This window comes from Sander lucioperca, chromosome 17 (assembly GCF_008315115.2).
Source record: "Sander lucioperca isolate FBNREF2018 chromosome 17, SLUC_FBN_1.2, whole genome shotgun sequence".
Lineage (NCBI taxonomy): Eukaryota > Metazoa > Chordata > Actinopteri > Perciformes > Percidae > Sander > Sander lucioperca.
Window position 1 is genome coordinate 24373039 of NC_050189.1, and position 24178 is coordinate 24397216.

Consider the following 24178-nt stretch of genomic DNA (forward strand, 5'->3'; position numbering starts at 1 on the left):
CAAACAGAAGAGACCAATACTGCAGTTAGAAAAGATAAAAAATAACTGACATATTTAAAAGATTAGATGCACAGGAGGAAACAAAAAGCATGACTTGTTCTGCATGTGACAGAACAAGTCAAGGTTTTTGTTTCTTCCTGTACAGGTGTTTTTGTGTACACAAAGCCAGGCTTCTCTAATGTGATGGAATAAACACACTCGGGCATGTGACTAAAGGTCATTTGGAAGGGACCTGCATTGAATAAAATGGACTATACCTCAACATAACATTTTAGGTCAAAGCTTTTAAGCTAGAAATAAAATAACAGCACAAAGGTAAGCTGACTTCTTATCGAGAGATCTGTCTTTTTGCCAAAAAAGAAGACTCGGGCACAGAGGGATTAGATGAGACCCACTAAGAGTGGACAAGATGAGATGGATTTCTATTCCTCCGATACTTTCATTATGTGTCGGCTTGATTTCAGGGCCTAAGGCACTGTGTCAACCGTAGTTGGCCCCACCACAATGTTCATATCATTGAATTTGCGCCGCAATCGCACTCGTTATGTAATTAGCACTGAGCAGCAAACACACTGATCCATTTCCATCCCTCTTCACTGCATCTGCATCTCTGCACGCTCTCACTACACATACAGTGAATACATTGTGGCAAATGTGGCAGACTGTGGATTGGGCACTGCCAAATACAGAAGTCTAACAGACAAATGGCCACTTTTGGTGCCCAGTCTTGTTGAAGAGTCTTATCTGGTGTCTGCCATGGACTGGCACAAAAGCAACAGTGTGCGCAGGGTTGGAGGTCATGTCTTGGGAATAATATGTTTTGACCCTGGGGTGGTGGTGATGGGAGACTCTAAAGAAGGATAAGCTGTTGGTCTTACCAGGGAAGGCTCCTCAGGCTCTGGGGTGCGTGGCGAGCCGTCAGGGGAGGAGGGACAGCTCCGGTCACTGGCATTGGTCACGTCCCCATCTGCCAGGGCCTCAAACGAAGGCAATCCGTCCTCATCCACCGGGATGCTGTCCAGGGTCTCTGTAAGCACTGCCAGCAAGTTGGCCTCATTTTCTTCATCTATCTTCTTGGGGGGGTGGGGAGGGGTGGGGGGGTGGGGAGGGGTGGGGGGGGCAGGAAATATAGGACATTTTAGTCAGGAGAGGAGAAGTTGCATCTCTTTTTTTCCAGTGAAGTAAAGGTGGTGGGTGGCTGCATACGGGCTTTCATTGTTATTAGAGTGGGAAGATTTTTTCTAAGAAAATGTTTGCAGCAGAGCTGGCTCTATTTTGGCAGCCTTTTAAAAAACAAAATTCCCTCCCTGTGCAAGTGAGTCAAGCCTGTCACTCATATTTTAAGCATGCAGCTTACTGGACCAAAATAATATTTCCCCCAAGAAACCCATTACCAGGGCTGACAAGTAGCAAGTATCTAGGGATGACAGGAACGGGTCGGGGGTGCGCTGCGGTATATAGGGGTTTGTGGGGGTAAAGGAAACAATGAGCGTATGTTGACTGTCCTCTCTCTTCCCCCCACAGAATTGACAGACGATCGGGCTTGCCGACAAGATGTTTGCAAGCAATCCTCACATAAGGCGAATTACCACCCGCTAATGCTAAATAAATGTGATATTTTTAAAATGTTGGAATGACAGCTGATGTTCACAATGGGCGGGAATCTACCATCAACATTTCATGAAAAATAAAGCTTGTTCTTGCCACTCAGCTCCTCTTTGATGTACCAGAGTTGTGTGCTTGCTGCAGCTGGCTGTTTAATGGTAGAGATTATAAGTCTTTGTGTGAGAAATGAAGAGAAAGAGCAATGAATATATGGAGATGGATAGTAACAGTGAGGGAGTAAGGGAGATGTGAGCTGCCAACTATCGACATTGAACGTTCGCTGGTGATAATAACTATGCATGTGTGTAGAGACAAAAACAAGAATAGTGAGAATGGATATTAAGAGTGAGAGTAACACAGCTCGTGCTTGTGTGTGTGTGCACGGGTGTGCCTGTGCACAGTGACAAGTGACAAAAGGAACTGTAAGTTCCAGGGCCATAAAAGCCCAGGGGACTTTAAGACAGCGGAAAGATAAACAGCGTCATCACCTCGGGAGGTTCTGTGGCCAGCCCAACAAGAACAAATCCCTTTATGCACATGGCAGGATTATCATCGCTCGGCAACGGCGTGTGGCCATCATTATGCCAAGGGGGCCACCAACCTCTCAGATACCAGCACTATACCTCAGAAGACTCAGATTCCCACATGCACAAAATTTACCCACCCACTTGTTTCTGTCTACCCCACTGATTTTACATAATTACACACCCACCACGGATGGCACTTTTGGAGCAGGTTTGGATTTACCAATGCGATAGCGGCCATTTTAATGGTTCCCCCCCTCCAATTTTTATTTAAAGATGACACAGATATCGTAGACGTTCATTTAGCTAGCTAACAGTGAGGAAAACGTTAATCTGATGTTCATTGAGTAGATTTTCTCCTAACAACATGAACACTCAGTCATTATTAAAAAATGATAAAGGGGACATATTTCACAGAGATAACACGACATAGACTGGGGCTATGCTGCATTGGCAAGCAAATGCCTCGCAGGAAATTGCTCTGTATGAGGTGGCATGCTGTTTAATTACTTGCAAGGCGCTTCAAATCCACTGTGCTGGAACCCTATGCTACTGAAATGTCCCCCATTTTCCAGCATCCCAAGTTATTACCTGAGCACTAAGCGGGTAGGTATTAACCGCTAATAAAGCCGGAGCCTTTTCTTAGCCCAAACATATATCGTCGCATGAGAAATTGAAAGTAGGATCATTTTATATTATCACAAATAAGTCTTTAATGAGCCAGCCATCTGTTTAGGTCCAACCTCACCAACTATCTAAGCAATGCTGTATTTGGGTGGGGCTTTATTCACCTCTCTAGAGTCAGTTCAAACCTAAATATTCTGTAGAAATAGCAGCCTGTGCCACAGTGTGACATTAGTTAGATTAAAAGTTGAGAGGGCTGTGCAAGCTTCATTATGTTATGGTTTGGAAAGGATTGGGGAATTTCTGAGGCTGTGGCAGGCTCAAATGTAGCGATTTCAATCCTGTTTCAAAACCCTCCACCAATTGGCAAGCTCCCACTGGCACACTGTATCCCCGAAGATAACCCAGAAGGGACTCTCATATTCTGAAAGAGACACTTGTAAAACCCTGAGTCGTGACGATCATGCTGCAGCCGCTGCTGCGGCTCTAGTAGAGGCACTCATAGGCCAAGTGGGGATTTGAGAAACTGGGGTAAGAGCAAACCTCAGTGATCGTTTCTACCCTGGAGAGAGCATGATCTAATACCTCTGTCCAGGAGGGCGAGCTTTTTTATGCCAGCTTAAGGACCCCACCTTGCAGAGTTTCTGCACCAAATTCAATCTACAACCAATGACTCACTTGCCCCTTGTATATTTATAAACAAAATCTCGTGTGTGGGTGGACTTCAGGAGCTATGGCACCCAAAGGGGGTGACGCCAAGATAACCTGGCAACCTGCTGACGGCCATGTCCACTTATATTGATTACTACAGCAGCTGCTGAGAGGAAAAGAGGGCAGGAAGAACAAAGAGAGAAGAGAAAAATTGTCTCGGTGGGAGCACTTTCTCGCCCATCCCGCTTAATGGACCTCACCGAATTAAAGAGATCTTAACAATACTGGGCTAATTGTGGGATCACAATATATTAACCCCACTCCAATTCTAAAGGGTGCCATTTTGTGGCTGTTTTATTCCAAATGCTTCAATTAGCCATAAAACATGCTGGCAAGTGCTGGCAGAGCTCCTCTTTCCCCTCCTTCACCCCAGCTCCCCCACGTCAGAGAAAAAGAAAGCCAACTCCAGTCGTTCATTATTAGGTGAGGCCCTTTTGTTATCAGGCAGGCTGTCTTTGAGGTTGTCCTTGCCTTTAACTCTTTTATTGAGTTCCACAGCACAGCATTGTGTTCCAGGAGATACTATTCACACAGCTGATAATGGTAGGTGAAGGTACTGTTTTAAACAAACACCTACTTCTGCACACTGAGGCAAATAGCCAAATTAAATCTGCTAATTGCTTTTTGAGGATTCCAAGCTCCTGAGCAAATTTTCCGGGGATCAACTTTTAACAATCTTTTCAGGGCAATGCATATTTACATGCTAAAACGAACCAAATGTGTTGTGAAAGTGCCAGAATGATAGACTAAAACACTTAATAATACCAAGATGAAGTTTCAACAGACTAAACAGCCCCGCCGTTATCTCCAAATGAGAGGCAGAACATGTGACAGACACTCTGGATGTGGGAAGATAAAATATCTCCCATTAAATGGGTCATCTGGTATTTAAAGTACTGTTTATTCTCACTGTCTCTTTTTGCTCCCTCTTTCCTTCTCTCTTTCTGCAGATAGAGGAGTAGCATCCAGTTAGTTCAGACAGAAAACATTCTTAATAAATTGGCTCCCAAATTGCGTAGCGGGGTTAAATCTGTGCCTTGACAATTTAATTGCGTTGCTTCATCTCAGTCTTTTATTTTTTTCCCTCCACTTTCTGCTCTGTCAGATTTAAAAAACATTCCCTTGGATGAGGTTAAGCGACTAGCCAGACCTTCTAATCATGGCACAATCACAAATTGTGGGGGGATATGTGCGTGTGGCGAATGCAGCGGTGGTGGTATCAAGTTGTCACATCTTGACTCTGCCAAGAAAAGCAGCCTTGGATTTGATAAACAAATAATGTCATTCTGTGTTATTACCCCCGGCCCCCAGATTGCAGAGGAAATAAATCAACGTCAGCCTTGCTGTTAAGGCGTTAGTCAGGCCTGACACGTCGGCTGGTCACACAGGCACAACATATGGCAGCAGAGAAGGAGGGAGGAAAGAGAGACAGGGAGGGTAAGGTACGGCACGCCGGAGAGACAAATCATGGCAGCAGCCAGAGACGTCTGGTCATTTAGCATGAGCTTACTGAGATGGAGAGAGGGTGATTATGGCCTATACGGAGCGATAAAGCCATACATAACACTGTTAAGTCTCTTTCTCTGTGTGTGTGTGTGTGTGTGTGTGTGTGAGGCATCGGTGAAACAGTCTGATGATATTCCAAATCATGAAACTAAATGGTAAAGCTTAAATATTGGTCAGGGCTGTGATTGGCTCTGTAATACAGAGCAGCAAACAGACGGCTCCTGTCGTTTTTCCATCCGACTACAGAGTCAATAGAAAAATCTTGTTTTTCTGGAACAATTTTCCAAGCAAATGATCCTATGGACTAGATATTGAGGGTCTACATGTTCTGGACATAGTACTAGTGGCCAACAGTATATTCTCCGTATTCATTAACATGTATCGTCCCTCTGTCTCTCCTCTATTGTCATCACTGCAGGTTCAGTATAGATTCTGGCTAATCATGATGATTTGTGTTGTAAAAAACAATCTTGTATCTCTCTAAATGCAGACAAGATTGTCCAATCCAAGCTGATTTTAGGATTCTCCATCATAGCTAAAATACCACAGCTGGTCCTGTGATAATCTTTACACCCTGGAAGAAATACACTATATATAGAAACGGTTCGACCCATCAATGTGGACCAGGATATGTGTGTGTGTGTGTGTGTGTGTGTGTAGAGATGATGCATCTCCTGGGAACCATTTGAGACTGTTAGAGCACTATCAGATGAGCTGATGGGGAAAGAGAGAGGGAAAGAGAAAGTGAGAAGAGGAGCTATCTGTGTGTGCGTGTGTGTGTGTGTGTGTGTGTGTGTGTGTGTGTGTGTGTGTGTGTGTGTGTGTGTGTGTGTGTGTGTGTGTGTGTGTGTGTGTGTGTGTGTGTGTGTGTGTGTGTGTGTGTGTGTGTGTGTGTGAGAGAGAGAGTGAGCCAAAGAGAGAAAGAGAACTGTTGTTACACATCCTGACACGGGCCAGATCTGATTGAGACACCTACCCAAGGGATGTTAGCGGTGCTGTTCTTTCTAGTTCTCCGTGGAAAAATCCTTTGACCGGTAACCCTGCTGCTGCTGCTGCTAAAACTAACCACCTGAACTCTGTCACACATCTGCTGAGATCAGCTGAAGCTGTCACATGCCTTCAGACACACCAGGCCCTTTCTGTCTTACTTTGGGTCTAAAATCATTCAGTTGTGTACCTTTTTGCGAAAAGAGCACACAAACAGAAAGATTTGCAATGGACCCCAGAGATCAAACACCTGGGGGTGACTACCCAAACCAACAATGAAACATCATCCTTACATTTTCATACAAAAAGATCATTAAAGGCTCTAACACTTTCTTAAACAACTATCCAAACAACGATAGGATCACAGGGGGGTTCGGTGTGTCCTGGTAGAGCCGCCCTATCTACAGTCCTGCCCCGAGCTGCTGTTGTTTTCCTTCTACAGCCATCCAACAGATGGTCCAAGCAACCATTTGCTTACACAACAGAATCACACACCACCGTAATGATTGGACTCACTTTTTTGTTTTGGCAGCGACTTTGGCACGAGGAAACACTGATTGCTGTGATTGCTCCGACTCTGACTTGCTATGACGGTCACAACAGAAGGGGGTGGAAAACACTGATTTGGAGCCTCAAATAAGGAATATTCAGCTAGATGCTGAGATGGGATGACGAATGGTGCTTCCCTCTGCTTTTTTTCGCCTAATGGCATGCAAAAAGCTATTTGCTTAAGTCGGCAGCTCTGAATGTGCACCACTAAGCAAGGGGCCTTTGAACATACTGTTACACTGTTGATAATGTGATAGAGGAACACAAAAAGGGGGAAAGAGTGAGTGCAGAGAGAGACAGGACAAAAAGAGGCATAGAGACTGTTTCCAATGTCCATCTTGCTAAAAGGACACTGCCACATTTCCTTGCTGGAATGCAAGTCTGCCATCAGCAGTCGTAGCTGTCCATAAAACAATTACACATGCAGGCTGGTCACTTTGGATTTGACATTTAGATAGATTTGCGAGGGGAGCAGAATGGACCAGAACTTCTTGTTTTTTTCACACCGAGGACTCAATGTTATTATCCACTGCTGACGCCACCTTTACGCACAACCCCCCCCTGACCTTTTAGGCCCTGCCAAGCCCATTGAGGGTTTGTGGCGTTTCATTTGTCACAGTAATGTCTTTCTCGGAAAGATGCCAGCGCAAGGAGAGCCAGGGTACAGTGGACAAGATATAGTGGTCTAAGGATGTTTCAAATAAAAGGTGTGTTTCTGTGTCAATGTCCTATACTACATCTTTGCGTGCATGTGTTTGCGCGCATATGACAGGGTACGCAATATCACACATTTATGGTAATTGAAATGGCAGAATATTTTGGGGGAAATGCAGTCAATTTGATTCTGTGGCAAAAAAGGTCACCCTATTCAATTTGCACTCAATGCCATACATGGTGCGAGAGAGAAACACATGAAAGCAAACGATCTTATCGAGGCCTTGCAGGCTTCACCACTTAACCACTGCATAAAAGCTATTTGCTGATTACTAAATAAACGCATTATCTTTTACCTTGACTTCTGTGTGCGTGAGTGGGTGCCTTTTTTCGCTCCTTGATTCAGGTAGGAGGCTGCCACTGCAGTGTATATGCCTCTTATCCCTTTGGACTTTGTGAGCATGTTATCTGAGCAGTATTTCTTCACGCACACTTTCAAGTGCGTTTGTGTATTGGCTGCACATGTGGTAGCAGTGGTCAAACACGGAGGACTTCACAAGCCTTTGCATGTTGTGTGAGTGGTAACGATGTGGGGATGCACCTATCTTTACAAGTAAAGAAATGAAAACATCAAAGAAATAGTGCACTTAAGTCAATACAATCCCAAGTCGTTGACGTGAGGCAGGAATACTATGAGAAAGGATGAGGGGTGCATGAAAGCTCTCCGAGTCTTTCTTTGTAGCATCAACATTGAATATTGAGCTGTATTTCATCTTAATCTAGGATATTTTCTCTGTGGAATACTGATCGTGTTGCCTTTAGTTTGGATAAGCTCGCCTTTCACAGCTTACATTTGGCTGAGCATGGTCACCACACCTGCACACACTGCAGTACTAGAGACTGTGAAATGTCTGCCAAATGCAGAATGAATGGTCACTGACCACTTCATGATAACCGTCCAACACTTCAAATACCTTCCCAATCTGTCCCAATCTTCCCAATAAGTTATTATACAACACAGCCATAAAGCCATATGAAAAGAGGTTTGACTGGCCACAATATAGCCTGAAAATGGTCTTCTGGAAAGAGCTGATTAACAAGCAGACAATTTTAGAGCTGTTGACTTCCTGAGGTCAACAGCTCTGTGACTGTGGATAAATGCAGCAGATTTATCCCAGATACACCACTTCAAAATTTCCCAATACACATTTCCCAATTCACCTGATATAGAACATGCTTGCTATAGGTGTGCTTGAACCAAATAATACTGTTTATGTGTACAGCAAGTACTTAATACTGATTCAGGACTGGGTATAAACTCCAGTCTTTTTGGACCACCACCCCATGTCTATATCTATCTATGACATTGCCATTTCCTTAAGACAGACTTTTCTTCTAATCGTATTCTACACCATTATATTCATACATGCACGACGTTTTTATTTTACAAAAAGTCGAGTGGAAAGAATGTGTTGTATCTGCAGTGACCAAATGTCTATAAAAGCTTCTGCTTTCAGTTCAGGAGCTACTGATTGGGCAGCAAGTGAGTCATCCAAGCATCCAGTCACTCATGCATCAGCAGAGCCTAGGAGAGCCTCTTGAACTATTTGAGGCCTGTGCAGACTTAAATACTTCAGGGGGGAAATAAGCTGGAGCTATAAGCATGCAGTGCACATCATAAAGCTTAGTTAGAATGGGGAGGTTTTTTTCTGCATGGACGACAAAGCTCTTAAAAATAGACTCTCAACCAGGGATAACTAGTCCTTCACATGTACAGTACAAGATTGCAGTGCACATGGCCAAATATGTGTTAAAATTATAACACAAAAAAGACTCAAATGTACTTATAATAATTCAAGAAAATCATCTTGACGCTCAACTTGACTGTGCTACACTGACATGGTATCTGCTATTGTGCAAAGCTAATCAGAGCTATTTTGGAGAGCAAGTTTACACCTTGTTTTTGCTGACCTCTCATTCAACTTCTCACCTTGCTGCAGTCATGTACAGGTGTACTCCATGTACTCCATCCCTGTCAGGTGAGTCTACAGGTACAACAAAGCACACTTCTGACCACATCTAAGCACCAAAGGTCAAATATGTCACACCTGTTACCAGAGAGGGCAGTTAAACACTTCTTTTCAGTCTGATTAAGTCAATCTTAAATGTCTGCCAGCTCATCCCATAACTGCATAATTTAGTTTTTTTTTAACAAATTGCTAAAAAGACATAATTTTCCTCGAAATTATTAGTTATTGATTAGAATCAACAAAGTTATCTGGAGACTGTGACACAAACACACACAAAGACTGACAGAATATGGCAAACTACCAGAAAAGAGCTGGCCAAGGCTACTGCCACTACTGTGCATGCTGGCACAGAACACACACACATCTGGGATCGATTGGCCTTTCCTGGAGAGGGGAAGCAGCCTATCGCCTAAGACTGATAGCGCTTCACCATAAATCACGGCACTCACTGACTGAAGGCCTCTCTCCATCCCCTTCTCTCTCTCTCTCTCTCTCTCTCATTTCTTTGTCTGTTATTCATACTGTTTTCTTACTGCTGGCTATCGCTTTTACTTTTTCTTTTGTATCCCTGTCACTCTGTTATCAATTAATTTTATCTCTATGCAAACACCATCTTGTGCAACCTCTGTCCCTTTTCGCTGCATGAGCAGAAGAGTATAAAAGCATTTTAGGAATCCACTGTTTACACCTCCCTCCCACTCCAAAGTGTACACTATTAAATATTACAAGTAAGTTTGGCCTTATCACATAGCATCGTTGCAATATGTTGCCGTGTGTGTGTGTGTGTGTGTGTGTGTGTGTGTGTGTGTGTGTGTGTGTGTGTGTGTGTGTGTGAGAGAGTGAGTGTGAGTGTGAGAGAAGGAGAGAGAGAGAGAGAGAGAGAGAGAGAGAGAGTATGACTTGTGGGGAGGGGGCGGTGGATTATTGGCTTAGTGTTTTGGCCAGGTTTAAGTGAAACAACCCTGAAAGGCTCTTAGTGGAGATTACCCCAGGTACTAAAAATAGTCATTCCCACCCAATACACACGTGCGAACACACTAAACAGAAAGCGATCAGTGTTGTGTCTAGCCAGAAAAGACCACTATCTGATCTTTGTATAGGGTTTCTCAATTACACAAAAGACACACATGCACACGTACACATTGGTGGCTGGAGTGATGAGAGAGATGGGTATCCCCTGGGGGCAGGGGATCAGCTGGGGCAAGAACACCAAACCATGCCTCAATCAGTAGCAGCCCACTGGGAACTTGGGCTGAGTGTGTGTGTGTGTGTGTGTGTGTGTGTGTGTGTGTGTGTGTGTGTGTGTGTGTGTGTGTGTGTGTGAGAGAGGGGGAGAGAGCTAGACATGCAGCCAAGTAGCCACCACCAGACCAAAGGATGTTCCCTTGCTTTTTTTCAAAACATTCCCTGAGGGGAATTTTTTTTTTGGCCATATCCACCCACCCTGCTCACTCTCCCTCTATTTTTTTCACCGTGCTCCCTTCCACCAACCGATTGTTGGAGGCCAGACTATATTTGTTTAGCCACTGCAGCTTCAACTTCCCATCAGCCAGAAAGAAATGCTTTGCCTTGGGAGCGAAAAAGACAGAGGGAGGAAGGAAGAGAATGAGGGGGGACATGGCAGAGAGCAGAGCCCACAGTGTTGCAGGGTGGTGGGTTGAGAGCTCTTGTTGTGGAGTGGATCTGACAGACGCTCCAAGATGACACAGGCTTGGACAGCCTTAGTCTGCATCTCTCTACTATACGTCTATGCCTACTTGTCTGCGCGCCCTCTCATTTGTGTATCTTGAAACAGCATCGCCGCAGGTCTGAAAGCGTGGTTTGCCTTCAGTTCGACAGTGATGGAGGATTTCTTCCATCAGACAGTGCAAACAATGTATCAGCACAGTAAACTGAAGGGAACTCGAGATGAGGAGAGTATGGTGTATTCTAATGAGACTCACTTGAGAAAATCATATTTTACAGCGGAATATGATAATTCATACACCCTTTGCTGGAGCGTTGAACTGGTGCGGGTGGTGTATTCTCAAATGTCAGCATAAATTTGCAAAATAAAATGCAACCAGCATTCAGCAGGGAGTAGGAACAGGGACAATAAGGGTCTCTGCTGTGTGTGTTTGTGTATGTGGGCGTGACAATTCCTCTCAGAGGGTCTATGACTTTGTGCGCACTCCTGTTTCAGCTCACAGGAGTGCCTATCGCCAACAAGTGTGTCAGCTAATCTATACTTACACGTGTTTGCAGGGAGGGAAAGGCTGCTTGAGAAAAAACATTTCATCACCGCATGTTTCATCAAAGCCAGCTAAAGATGACCCAATCAATCTAATCTGCCTTTACTTAAGAATAAGCGCCTGAGCATCTGTCCAAAAAATGCTCAAACAAGCAAGACAAAGCAGCATAATGCCTTGTAAAGTCTGATGCGAATAATACACCAAATCCTGTTGGAGTAATATAAAGAGTTTGCATGAGCGACATGGCCCGCATATGTGCGCTCACGTGTGTCGCAATATCGGAGTAATGCTTTAAGCCTTGGCATCTTTATTTTACTACCTGCAAAGCCCACAACCTTTTACTTCCAATCCATGAGCTTTGATTTGGGCTGGCACAAGTCCAAGCTTTCCTGGTCTCTACATTTTTCTCTTTCATTACCCATCTGCCCCCATGTCTGTGTGTCTGTCTTGTCATCTGTTGGACTTTTCTGTCTATCTCTGTGCCTCCCTTTGTTTCACTTTTCTCTCTCTGCCCTTGTGCCTTTGTCCCACCTGTCTATCTATCATCAGTGTATCTCACAAAAGACAGGTAGAGCAGCAATAAAATATCAGAAGGTAAACTCAGTGTCAACATTCTTGCATAATCACGTAGACACGTTCATACGTGTGATGTGGCCAGGGCGCATCCCAGTGCGACCGCTACCAGGGCATCCACATTGGAATCCGACCAAGCTAAAAACCAACGAGACACATTTCCATCAATCAAACGGTTGAAGCTCGACATGAAATCTGAGTGGAGTCCAGCGGTTAAAAAGACTTTGGGACACGCTTCTATGCTATTATCTTTGGCAGTACATTGGGAACTTATTGGAGTAACCACCCCTTAACAACTGCAGCCCAAAATAGACTGTGGACTTTCACAGTCGGCCCGTTTTGAAGAGGCGTCAAACACACTGTGCCAGGAGCAATAGCTGTTTTGTGTGTGTGTGTGTGTGTGTGTGTGTGTGTGTGTGTGTGTGTGTGTGTGTGTGTGTGTGTGTTACAAGAGGTGGGGGGAGGTGTATCATTCTCTACATTTTGTGTCAGGGACAGTTGGGACAATGGCAGGGAATGGAGCAAAAGGCCAGCCAGGGGACAGCTTGTGATCTCAGACCGTATGTTGCTTACGGAACAGAACACACACATACACAGATAAAAACATGGGCTTATTTGCATCCATACATACGCTTACACTGTTTATACAGGGTGTAAACAACTCAAATGTTCCCCTTGATTACCAAATATGACTTTGTCTGATGTGACAACTACGTTTCCGGTCCCAACTGCACTGTACAACCAAGTCATTACTTACGTTACTCATTTGCTACCGTCTGTCACATGGAACTGCAACCTAAATAAAAGCCCCAGTCCAAGAAAAGCAGGAGGTGTTTGTCTTTCTTTTTGAGCTACAAATCATTGGCATACTTGAAAGAACTAATGAAAGCCGGTTCAAACTTCCAAGAAGCATGTTGTTTGATGGGGACTTTTAAAAGAGGGGGCCTCAGCGTGACAGCTGCACCCAGCTGTTACACATGTAACTCAGGGGAGCCTTAATCATCTGCTACCTGCTTTTTATTAAAACAAACAAAGGCTGATTTGTTAAGTGGATGTATATGCACAAGAGGAAGGGGAAATGCAAGAAAACAAAGAACACACTCGCAGGCTTAAAATCTGGCCAGTTATCAACATGTTCTCAAACCTTACACTTTTGATTGGATGCTTCTCTGCCCTATGTAGAGGCCAATCAGGGGGGCGCAGGAAGTACAGCTGAAGCCCCAGCTTTTTGATCCTTGCTGAGCGGCAAACTTTCCCCTGTCAGATTAAGTAGGATTAGCTGGGCCCTGCCGTATGATGAACTGAGCACTTCGTATGGTGACTTGAAACTTTCCAAAGATGAAAAAAAAAATTCCTGGTCAGGGAAATGTATTACTTGCTTTGAAACTCCAGTTTTCACTGCTTGATTAGAAGCCTTTCACATATCCTCAGCATAATACAATAGCTGCTGGCTTGATCAGTGTGTGAAAAAAACACACACACACACACACACACACACACACACACACTTTGGTATTTTTATCCATCCCCAGAGCCACTCAGTGGCTGTAAGCCATATCACTCTCAGACGATAGAGGAGCCATGGTCACACCAGCTAGTACTTAAGGCACCCCTTCCCATGTATCTGTGTGTTTTGGGGTGGTCCACAGAGCTAGAATGTATGGTGTTCTAAAGAGACTCTAAAAAAGGTGGTGGTGGTAGGGAGGAGGCCAAACGTGGAAAGAATTTAGTCTGTTATCCACTGTTGTCTGCGAGACCACTGAGGAGGCATGCACACACACAAAACAGAGACCCTGAAAACGTGACTACATGACAGGGCCACAGACACACACACGCACTGCCTTCTCAGACAGGGTTTTTCCTCCCGAGGCGAGGCTAAAGCATCCAATCTCAGTCTTTCTTGTCTATCTCTGGCACTGATAAAGGCTTATAATGAACTGGGGACTAGAACTCAGTCCCAAGACTGATGGCTTTATGGCCCTGGCCAGATCATCACCCTCTGTGGACCTGTTTGTCACAAGGCGAGGACAACAAGAGAGAGAGTCAAATGGAAAGAGAGGGATAGGAGTAGACAGAGAGAAAGAAAAATGGAGAGAGAGTGGGGGAAGCAAAGATTAAAGTTTAACACTCTAACCTTTGAGCGTTTTGCAATACAGCCACGGTGTCCAGAGTTTACTACTGAAGTGTTGTTTCAGATGTGTGCTGCGGTACTGTCTCTGGACTGAAATAAATTCTTTAAGTTTTGATAAGGGAGCCTACAGTCGGGGCCAGGATGCAAACAAGGGGACAAAGGTCCTCCTGGGCTTATCTTTCTTCACGATATCTCCCTTTTTGTACTTCGGAGTAATGTAAAAGCATGTTTATAAACTGGTAACAGTTGTACATTTTGTTTGGGTCGCATCCAAGAATGTGATAGCGCGTTGTGTTTGCTAGGGCTGGTTATTATTCCAGCTCACTCCTGACCCCTGGGAGAGCATATGATGAAATCACTGTGAATGCAAAGATGTTCCATAGCACCATAATGCTTAGAAACAGCAACTTGCTATGGTATACATATTGATGAAGGTACTGAATATAAAAACATAAAGATGATGTGATGTGAAATAAATACTGTAAGCTTTACTTACCTCAAAGAGATTGGATGCATCGTTGCCATACTGGGTGGAAATAATCTCCGATTGGTCATTGTACCATTTGAGGCCACCCAGGAAGCTGTCTGCATCTAAGTCACTGACATCCAGCTCTGAGAGGTCTAGTTCAGGGAGGTCTGGGCAGAGGGGCTGGTCTTCACCAACCAAGGCAGCACACTGGACAAAAAGAACACAACAAGGATAGTCAGACACCAAAAATCACACCTCTTTTATATGCAAATCAGTGAATTATTGGTGCCAAGTTTGAAGACAATGGGGGAATCCAAATCCAAATCTAGACAGGAGTCAGAAGTCTTCTGAAAACCTGCTGTTCAGAAAGAACAAAAGAAATCCATGCACTGGTATAATATTCAAAGCATAAGCTTCTCATCCCAATGACAAATTAAGTTATAAATCCCTCATTTGATAATTTGGAATGTGTTTGCCACTTTCACTTTATGACTTATCTTACTGTTATGCTATTATTTGTTATCAAAACAGTTCTGCAGGTCAGCTCGCTTTACAACATGCAAACCTGCAACCTGTTTCCGCTCTGCTTCTATCCAACCAGCAGAACACGGTGCCCTCCTACCATCACTCCCCGAGCACTGCCATTGGTGCTGGCCTCTGTGCTACTAAATGCTGCCTGTTGACATTTTGTTATTCACCAGCCAATTTTATGTAATCTAGCCAATGTGTACTGTATGTAGCAGCTGTTCCTGCTTCCTCCCACACTAATCATCAGCTCTGTGCAAGTGAGGGGCTCTGGACTGGAAATCAACAGGGCTTTGGTGATGTGAAAAATGTGTTTTTGAGAGGGGAAACAAGTTTGAGGCTTAGCTCACTTTGCAAGATCATTTAAAATGACAGATTACCATGTGTACAATCCCAATTGTTGATGTTGCACAGTATTGATTGATTTTGTCCAAAAAAAATTAGACTCATCATTATGGATAGTATTACCCCCCCCCCTTCCCCAGACAGCAGGAAACCAACAGCTGAAAGAACAGCAAACTCAGAGATCTGTCGTCAGTGATCATTAAAAGGTAAAAACACAGCAGAGCCAAGGCGTGTTTACAATCTGCGACTGTGCACATTCAAATCCAAGCCTATGAAAACAGCTTTATGGCTACTGTCTAACAGGTACACACTCATAATTCTGTTGACAGCACGTCAGAACGCTACAGGATAGCCTTAAGACAGATATAAGATAGATATCCTCGGGCGAAGCCGGGAGGTTGGCCCGCAGACTGGGGACGGGTAGAGAGTCGGGTTCGGCTCAGGGCAAAGCTGCGAGACGGATGCTGTGCCAAGCAGGAAAAACGCCCAGACACCGGTGTCACAGTTCATCTGTCGTTGGATTCGCACCAACACGAATGCACGATGACTTAAACTATGAGGAGACAAATCCGTTATGTTTCAAACGCAACCCAGAAGGGGACATATTCACTGCGTCTTAGGCTTCCCCTTTTGATGATCCAGTCTGACAAGACACGGAATGAAAACACGGTAGTAAAGATGTGAGGATATTCAGAGGCGTCCTATGTCCAAATATCTGATGAACTTCTTGGTGGACTAATGAAATAGCGCCGCCAGACAGACAATCGCACATAAAAAATGCACCTGCTAGGGGAAGATTATTAAGGTAAGTACTGACGTCCTGTATGACAGCTCGCTCATCGAAAGAGCAATGTTTTATTATTGACACTACATGCAAACATTTCATAGAATGAGTCGAAACAAGGAGCTAAACGCGCAGGTACATTTGTTGGATTGACACTGGCAGATAACTAAACGCAATCGCAGTCTAAACGGTAAAGAAGACTCTGCTAAAGCTTAACTGGCAAAAGTGACAGCGTATGCCCGGTGATTAAAGTGCAAAGTAGCGCATTTGAATGAAAAGCAGTGCCCAAATCTGTCGGGAATAACAGATCATTACTTTTATTGAATAAAGGCAGTTTCCTCTCTCATATTCTCACACCACGCAGCTATAGATACGCACAAATACGCAGCCAGGCTGCAGTCACATCGTGTAGTTCGAGAGAAAACCTTTCTGGAGCATCACTGATGGTGACTCCTGCATGAAGACAAGTACCTAAGTATAACCAGTATAACCACAACAAGCTGAACGGACTCAGTCAATTGGTAAAACAAGGGACGAATAAGTATCCTTTTGATGTGCCTTGGTATCTGTATGCACGGTGGATAGGTAAGATAAGACGACGGGAGCGAATGGGAGCTAATTACATGGATACAGAAAGGTACACTGAAATTCGCACAAACAAACACAACATGATCAGGTCTGGCTGGATGCTCCAGCCAGTGCAACGCTCCACCGGTCGGGATGCTGGCATACAGACGTGCCCTAACTGTACCGTTAGTATTATGATGCTCCTGCGCAATGCCAGACATCCCTCAGTGTGGACAACCTTTGCTCTTGCCTCTGAAAATAACATGCCCTATCCCGATACAGCACATCAAAGGGATTGTTATCGCCAGTGGAATTTAAGCGTCAGCGAAATACCTGACTTTGAGACATTTCAGTCATTTTGGCATGAAAACCTTCTCGGCACCGGAGCGCGTACAGTCCGCGGTTGGAAGGATATCCGCAAGCTTGCAAGCACTCGCTCCGACTGAGCAGAGATCCTATGAGGAAAGCAATGGTCCCGAGCCCGTGCACGCATTACAACAACTACACCTTTAACTGAGGAGAAAAGGGAGATTCCGCACATTCCCTCCACTTGTCATATATTCCCGTGTTGTAGTTAAATCCCCCGCATCCTCAACTGTGTCCAGACGCGCACTACACCGGCATGCCACCGCCAGCACCAGCAGCACAGGAGAAGAGAGCGTAGACTTATGTGGAAACCACTGCCTCGGATAGTCAGTGTTGTCCAACGTTCCAGAGAAAAAAGAAAGTCCAGAAGGATAGAGAGATGAAAGAAGTCGGGATTTTAGATGCGCTCACCTCTAATTCTCTCCACACCGAGTCCTGGTTACACCTGTCCCACGCCATCCAGCCACTGAATGACGGTCCGAAAAAAGAAAAAAAAAAAGAAAAAAGAAAGAAATCAAGTAAAAAAGAAATCCACACACGCTTCCCACTCGCTCTCACACAGGCAACTGCTGCCCCTCGCCGAGAATGAACCGAGGGCACCTGTCTTACAACTGCTTTCCATCACATGACAAAGCTATTAAAAGTAGGCAGGGGAGTGACTCAGAGTCCACACTACTCGCCAGTGACGCGCAGTAAGCAGGCGGGGTCTGGCTGCGCACATAGTAAAATCCTCTCCGTGCACTGCAAAAAATGTCCATCCTTAAACCACAACACGCAGGGGCGTCGTTAGGCCTATACATGTTCCTAAGCCCCCCCAAATAATAAGAAAAATAATATATATATACTTTTTTACAGTGCACTCTGTATCACTCACTACTTTGAATCAATCTTCATTCACCATTCATCTGTTTGTGTCGTCGCACTGCAGTCTGTCTGTTTTATTTATATTTCAGGAACTGTCAGCTGGTGGAAAAGGCAGAGATGGAGGCTCAACAAGCCCCGCATGCACGTAACGTTATGTGGACAAGCGAGGTAGAGAGTGACTGAAGAGAGAGAGAAGAGTGCCTGGCGGCATTAAAACAAAGCAGTAAATCAGAGAAATATAACATTGTTTTCGCAGATTTCTCACTTGTAATGCAACTGTAGCAAGCATCTCACTATCACCAATGTTATCCAAATTCATATTTAGAAACAACAAATAATATATCCAGCTACAAAAAAAGCCAGAAAGTCAAAAGTTAGACAGAAGTAAAAAGAGTCGATGGCCCGTCTTGTCTTATTGGTGTAAACTGGCAGCTTTCAGAACGGTGCGCTGCAAGTAGCTGCAGGATTAAATCTCGTCTCGTCGCAAATCTTTGGTCTGAACTTGCTACTGCACACACAGTGAGTGATACAGAGTGAAATTGTAAGTTGTTGTTAATTACTTTTACTTGCTTAACTTTAGCTACGTTTACTTGAAGTAAAGATAAAGGAATATTTTAGTTGGCTATGGTAAACAATAATCTAGCTAGAGTGAATGCGTAAAATACAAGAAATAACTAACCTAGCTATCTGAAGTTCTCTATTCTTTGCCATTAATATAGCATAGTATTAAAAACAATTTCAGTCCCCACAGAATGTTGTCACTGAAAACTAAATTTCATAGTTTCACTGTTAATGCTATTGTACCATTATATCCTTCAATACATTGAACAGATGGATACTGGAAGATATTTTGAGAAGGGGGGGGGAGAGAGAGAGAGAGAGAGAGAGAGAGAGAGAGAGAGAGAGAGAGAGAGAGAGAGAAGCAGGAGTTTGTCAGGGCAGCTGATTCTGAGAGAAGTGGGAGGGCTTGATTGAGGTCAGTAACGTAAAGGCCCAGACACACCGACCAGACGGCCGACCCTCGGCAGAAAAGGCAGTTGGACTGATCAGTCTCCCCGAGTTGGTCAAAAAAATGCCTCGGAACACACCAAAGTGACGAGACGAGATGTAATACGTCTCCATAACAGCAGGCGGCGCTAATCTGTATTGTCGACCAAAAATGAAAACCGGCAGCTGATTGGACGAACGCGTCACGTGGGTCTGGTTTCTCCGGAAATTCAAAGCCAGACTGTCTTGTACTAAAATAGTTCACCAAAACGTGTTTCTAAAAACATTTTAAGCGAGAAATAGGCCATGCAGTTGCTGAATCTGTCTTCATTTCAGATCAACAAAGGTCAGTTTAAAAGATTTTCGTCAGATTTTGAGAGACTCTAGTCACGTTCATTCCGCTCCCCGTTTCCAGGTTAGTACTCTACCAATCAGATGGGTCATTTGAGTCCGACTGCCGGCAGTGCCCGCCCCACCGATTATACATGTCAAATCGGCCAAAATGAAGGCCGGCGGCCCCTCGGACGGACGACGGCAGGGAACACACCGAACAGACTTGAGTCACTGACCTCACCAGACTGTCCAATGGCCGATTATCGGGTTGGTGTGTAGTAGGCTTTAGTGGTCTACAGCAATGGTTCTCAAAGTGGGGTCCTTGAGGTGGTTCCAGGGGGTCCCCAGCAAAAAGTGAAATAACTTATGTTCACTATAATTCCATCCATAATTAACACAATGTTTCATAGATTAATTCATAGACTCATTCATAGACTTCATGTAATAAAACATCTAAAAGCAAAAATCCTATCAGATGGGTACCCTTGGACAAAATCTAATCAAATGGGGTTCCTTGATGTCTAAAAGTTTGAGAACCACTGGTCTACAGGGCTAAAAAAGTGTGGGGTGTTTTGTTTTCTTCTAACAACAGGCATTTGTTAGGTCTAGGCACTAAGGCATAGCCTAAACTAAATTATTTAATGATATTTATTATATATGCTATATTCTGACCAACTTAACTTTCTGCATTCATTTGCTGTAATAAATTAAACAATTATGTAGATGTTGTAGGCTAGGCTATACATGCGCATACATACATACTTACATACATACATACAAACATACATACATTCATACATATAGTAATCAAAACTTTTATTCCTCCACCATCAGGTTATTAAATTCAGAAAGTAATTACTTTAAATAGGATCCTTATCAACAGCTTACATGATAAAGTATGCAACAATGGCTATTTATTATTTTATTCTTTCTATAGTACTGTTATTTGTCATGGTACACTGACCTCTGTTTGTCTATTTTACTGATTTGTGTGGGACATATTTTGGATGTTGACATGACACTGATTTAACCACTCTACCGTGCAGTAACAGTAATTAGTGTAATTAAATAGTCTTATTTTGACCTGCAACTTATCTAATAGAGAAAGGAATTAGGTATGGTATTACTTTATCACACATTTTTGCATAGCCTGGGGACTAAGCCCCCCCCTGTCTTTCAATCCTAGTGACGTCCCTGCACAAGGCATCGTCATCCCTGCAGCACAAACAGATCATAGAATGTAGAACATTATTAAATAATAAGTGGAAATTATCAGGAATATAAAAAGTAAACCATCTCTTTTCATGAAAATAAAGGGGGGTTTACAGTGGATGATCACATATGTGCAATTGCAGGTTTTTCTCTGCACTAACGATAGCAATTTATGTTTAATTGAACAATCGTTCTTTTACAAGATAATTAGTTTCCATTGTTTGCTTCGTTCTTGAATTAACCCCAGACAAGACTGTAACATAAAATGCCTGTTTGGCATATAGAGTATCAAAGAGGGTAATTCAGTCTTTTGGAAAGTATTTGTCTATTCAGAGGCAATAAAAAGGACAGGTGGCAGTATCAACCGTGTATACAGTGTCAACAGGATGTGTATAGGCAACACTACCACTGAAATAAAAACAAAAGCTTTGTGGACATTTCAAACATAATGGGGTGTCTGTTGGGTAGACTGACAGGCTTACTGCAGGAGGAATTCTCTTTCAATCCTACATTTTATTGTCATCCTCTAATAACACATTTAACAGAGACATTATTCCATATGTAAATTATCACGAGTTATTGTCTCATAGGGATTTTCTGAGCAAGTTCATGAATAACGTTATTCCACACTGTAGCATGACATCTTTACCAAAAAGTACTCGTAAAAAGGATGATATCAGCTGTTACTTTTCTGTTTAGACATTGTTGTCAGAGAAGCAGCAAGTTAACTTGACAAAACATTTATGTAATAAGAAACTCACTCCATGGAACTTGCTAAGCCCAATCCAATTTTTAGTGGTGTTAGCCTATTAAGTCCACCTGAGCATGCAAGGAGCAATTGTCTCCCTAAATTAGTGAACCACAGACAGTAAGTCTCATTAAACACAAAATTGCACAGAAACCTGTAAAAAGGTTGTGGGGCTGGAAATGTAAATTGTACAGATTGTGTGTGAGCATGCCTGTGTACGCCCTGTGAGTGCAGTAAGACATTATGCGTGTGTGTGTTATGCTTATGGGTATCTGAGGGCATTTGTACCAGTAAATCTATACATCTGCCTCTCCACGCGTGCCCAGAAGCAACGGCGAAACCAGATCTGAGCAGGTGGTGTGTGCAGTGACCTCACAGAGCCCAGATGGACCAGTACCACAGAGACATAATATAGGGGGAACACAGGAGTGACATGGGGCTCGGTGGTAGCTGGCTTTGCAACTGCGGCAAATATAAACCACTCAAACAGGGATTTAAGTCCTTCGGTGATGAAAAAGTGTTGTTAAAATAACCTCTCAGTCTCTACACGGTGTTTACAGTTGCTACTGGTCAGATAGATTCTTCACAACTTGAGTAATAGCACCATAGTGAACACAGACTTGCCAAGAAAAAGAAAGAAAAAAAAAAAGAAAGAAAAAAAATCTTGGCAGGAGATATATGCTGGTAAACGATATTTCTCCCTCTCCTAAAGCAGCATGCGAGTCACAGTCAAAAGGCTTATCTGATTGTACTCGTCATGCCAATTAAGACAACGGAAGCTAAATATAGATATAATGTTATGATTCCCTTTTTTGAATGGCCTTTGATTCTTTTCTTTTTTTTTACTGCAAACACATTCTTGCTAGAGGCTGTGTGCAGTGGTTTGCAGATTTGTAGATATAGGAATCATATCAAAAGGAAAAAAGGGGGGTTCTACTGCCCCACTGAAGTACAGGTAATCTTTGAAATGCCACAGCTTTTGTTTCACTTGCAGAGGGATGCTAATGAATAGTTAAGTATGGGGAAATTGTCACAGATGGGTGATGTTTAGCACTGCATCATAGGAGATATTTGGGCCACCGCACTGCCAGCAACGAGGCCAAAATCACTAAGCGTTTGCTCGCAAGAATGACCTTGGGACTTGCTTTCACACTGCTCTTGCATTTAGCCACTCTTATAGATATCACGTCTCAAGGGGACTGAATCTATAGGCTGGAGTGTGAAAAGTTGTTCACACCCATTTGATACATAGCATGTTGTCATATGATGGACCTGATCGCTTGAAACCTCTTTAAGACTTTGAATATTTGCGAATTGCAGAGCATAACCTTGCAGACAAAGCATGTTTATTAATTGCTAAATGGCTAACAAATAAAAAAGAATGCAATGTGATAACTTTTCTGTATGCCTATTGTAGATGTCCAGTTCCATGTGCAGGCACACTACAATCAGACTTACTTCAAATGGGGTTGAGCTGCTGGCATTTCTCAGAAAGCGAAGGGTCTTAATGATTAAAGCATTTCTCCCAAGAGTCAGCTTTCAAAGCCAAAATGGGGCTAATCCACAGATAATTATCTTTGTTTGAATATTCAATGTGGCCTGACTCATAGTACAGAGTCTCCCATTTGCATTCCTGGTCTCAGATTGAATCTGATATCAACATTTCTGTTAAAGAACTGAATGTGTCCTGATCCTGTAAATTATGTTAACATGCTCTTCATTCCAATACAGTCTGACAGTGTTTTTTTGTTTCTTTTTTTGACAGTCCATCTATACTCAAGTGGCTGTCTTGTTTTCCTTTTTCCATAAATTGTGTCACCGGCCCTCTGAGAGTATGCTGCTGCAAGTGTGTAGGGGGGTGTGTGATTCATATCACTTTGTTGCATGTCATTGCTCCCAACAGAATCTATCCTAGCATCTGGCCATTTTAATACATGGTGGCTGGATTCATAAGAATTAATTGAGGGCAGAGGTAAAACAGAGTGTTACATCTATTCATTTATTGTCCAAGACTGTTAAAAAGACAGCTTATGCTTTGTTCTCCCGCTTGTCATTTGATGTGCTTTCAGATCTTTGGCGCTTGGGTGATTTTTTCCCCTTGACAAGTCATATTGTTTTCTCCTTATTAGGGGAGAGTGGAGGAAGCGGTCACATTTCACAGTAGTCAAATGCTCTATGATAACATAGGGTGTAATGCCATACAAAACTGCAGACAGGAAATGTAAATGGATACACTGTGCAAATATGTGGTGTCAAATGATCACACAGGACCGCTTAAAAAGTAATAAATATATATAATACATATAAATAAAATAATATAATTTAATAAAACTGGTTCACATATTTGAAATATTTAGCCTAACATTTTAAATTATAAGGTATATCTATTACTTTTCATTGCCACAGAAAGATATCTCAGAAGGTCCATACATTTACTTGTCCTCCATAGGCTCCTAACTCATGCATTATAGGCTACAAGATAAACAGTGTGACGCCACACATTATGCCACCACTCGCCCTTTGACATACAGTAAGCTAGTGCATTCTCCCCCCGTGATGATTTTACATCCTCTCTCTTTGTAGTGTCCTTCAGAGAACCCGTTGCTTTGCCGCCCTGCGTGCAGGCGTGTAATCCTCGCCATCAATGAACTCCACTGTGTCATTTAGCTGCTCTTGGGATGCCGGCCACTTTCCCCACAGAGTCCAGCCCACATTATTAAGGCAAATGGCATGAAGAGGCTAGGGCCAGTTAGCCATGGCTGAGCCTTGGAACTGAAAATAGCATCAGTCCCATGCAGGGGCAGGTAAACACAAAGAGGAGCCTGGGGCGCAACACCCTCCCCCTTCCCTACT

General features: G+C 43.4%; 1 protein-coding gene across 10 annotated transcripts in view; it reads right to left on the bottom strand.

Moving 5' to 3' along the window:
• The window catches only part of ppargc1a (peroxisome proliferator-activated receptor gamma, coactivator 1 alpha), a 280065-nt gene that overhangs the window by 19655 nt on the left and 236232 nt on the right, over positions 1–24178 (bottom strand). For 3 of the 10 annotated variants that reach the window (XM_031284964.2, XM_031284965.2, XM_031284970.2), the window contains exons 2-3: positions 14622–14801; positions 879–1073 (exon numbers count right to left, since the gene is read on the bottom strand). In XM_031284964.2, coding sequence (XP_031140824.1) covers positions 879–1073; positions 14622–14801 — 375 coding nt within the window. Of the gene's footprint in view, positions 1–878; positions 1074–14621; positions 14802–17148; positions 17544–17592; positions 17844–24178 lie in introns of those variants that run through there. The other 7 variants (XM_031284973.2, XM_031284968.2, XM_031284972.2 and 4 more) reach the window with 4 other exon arrangements.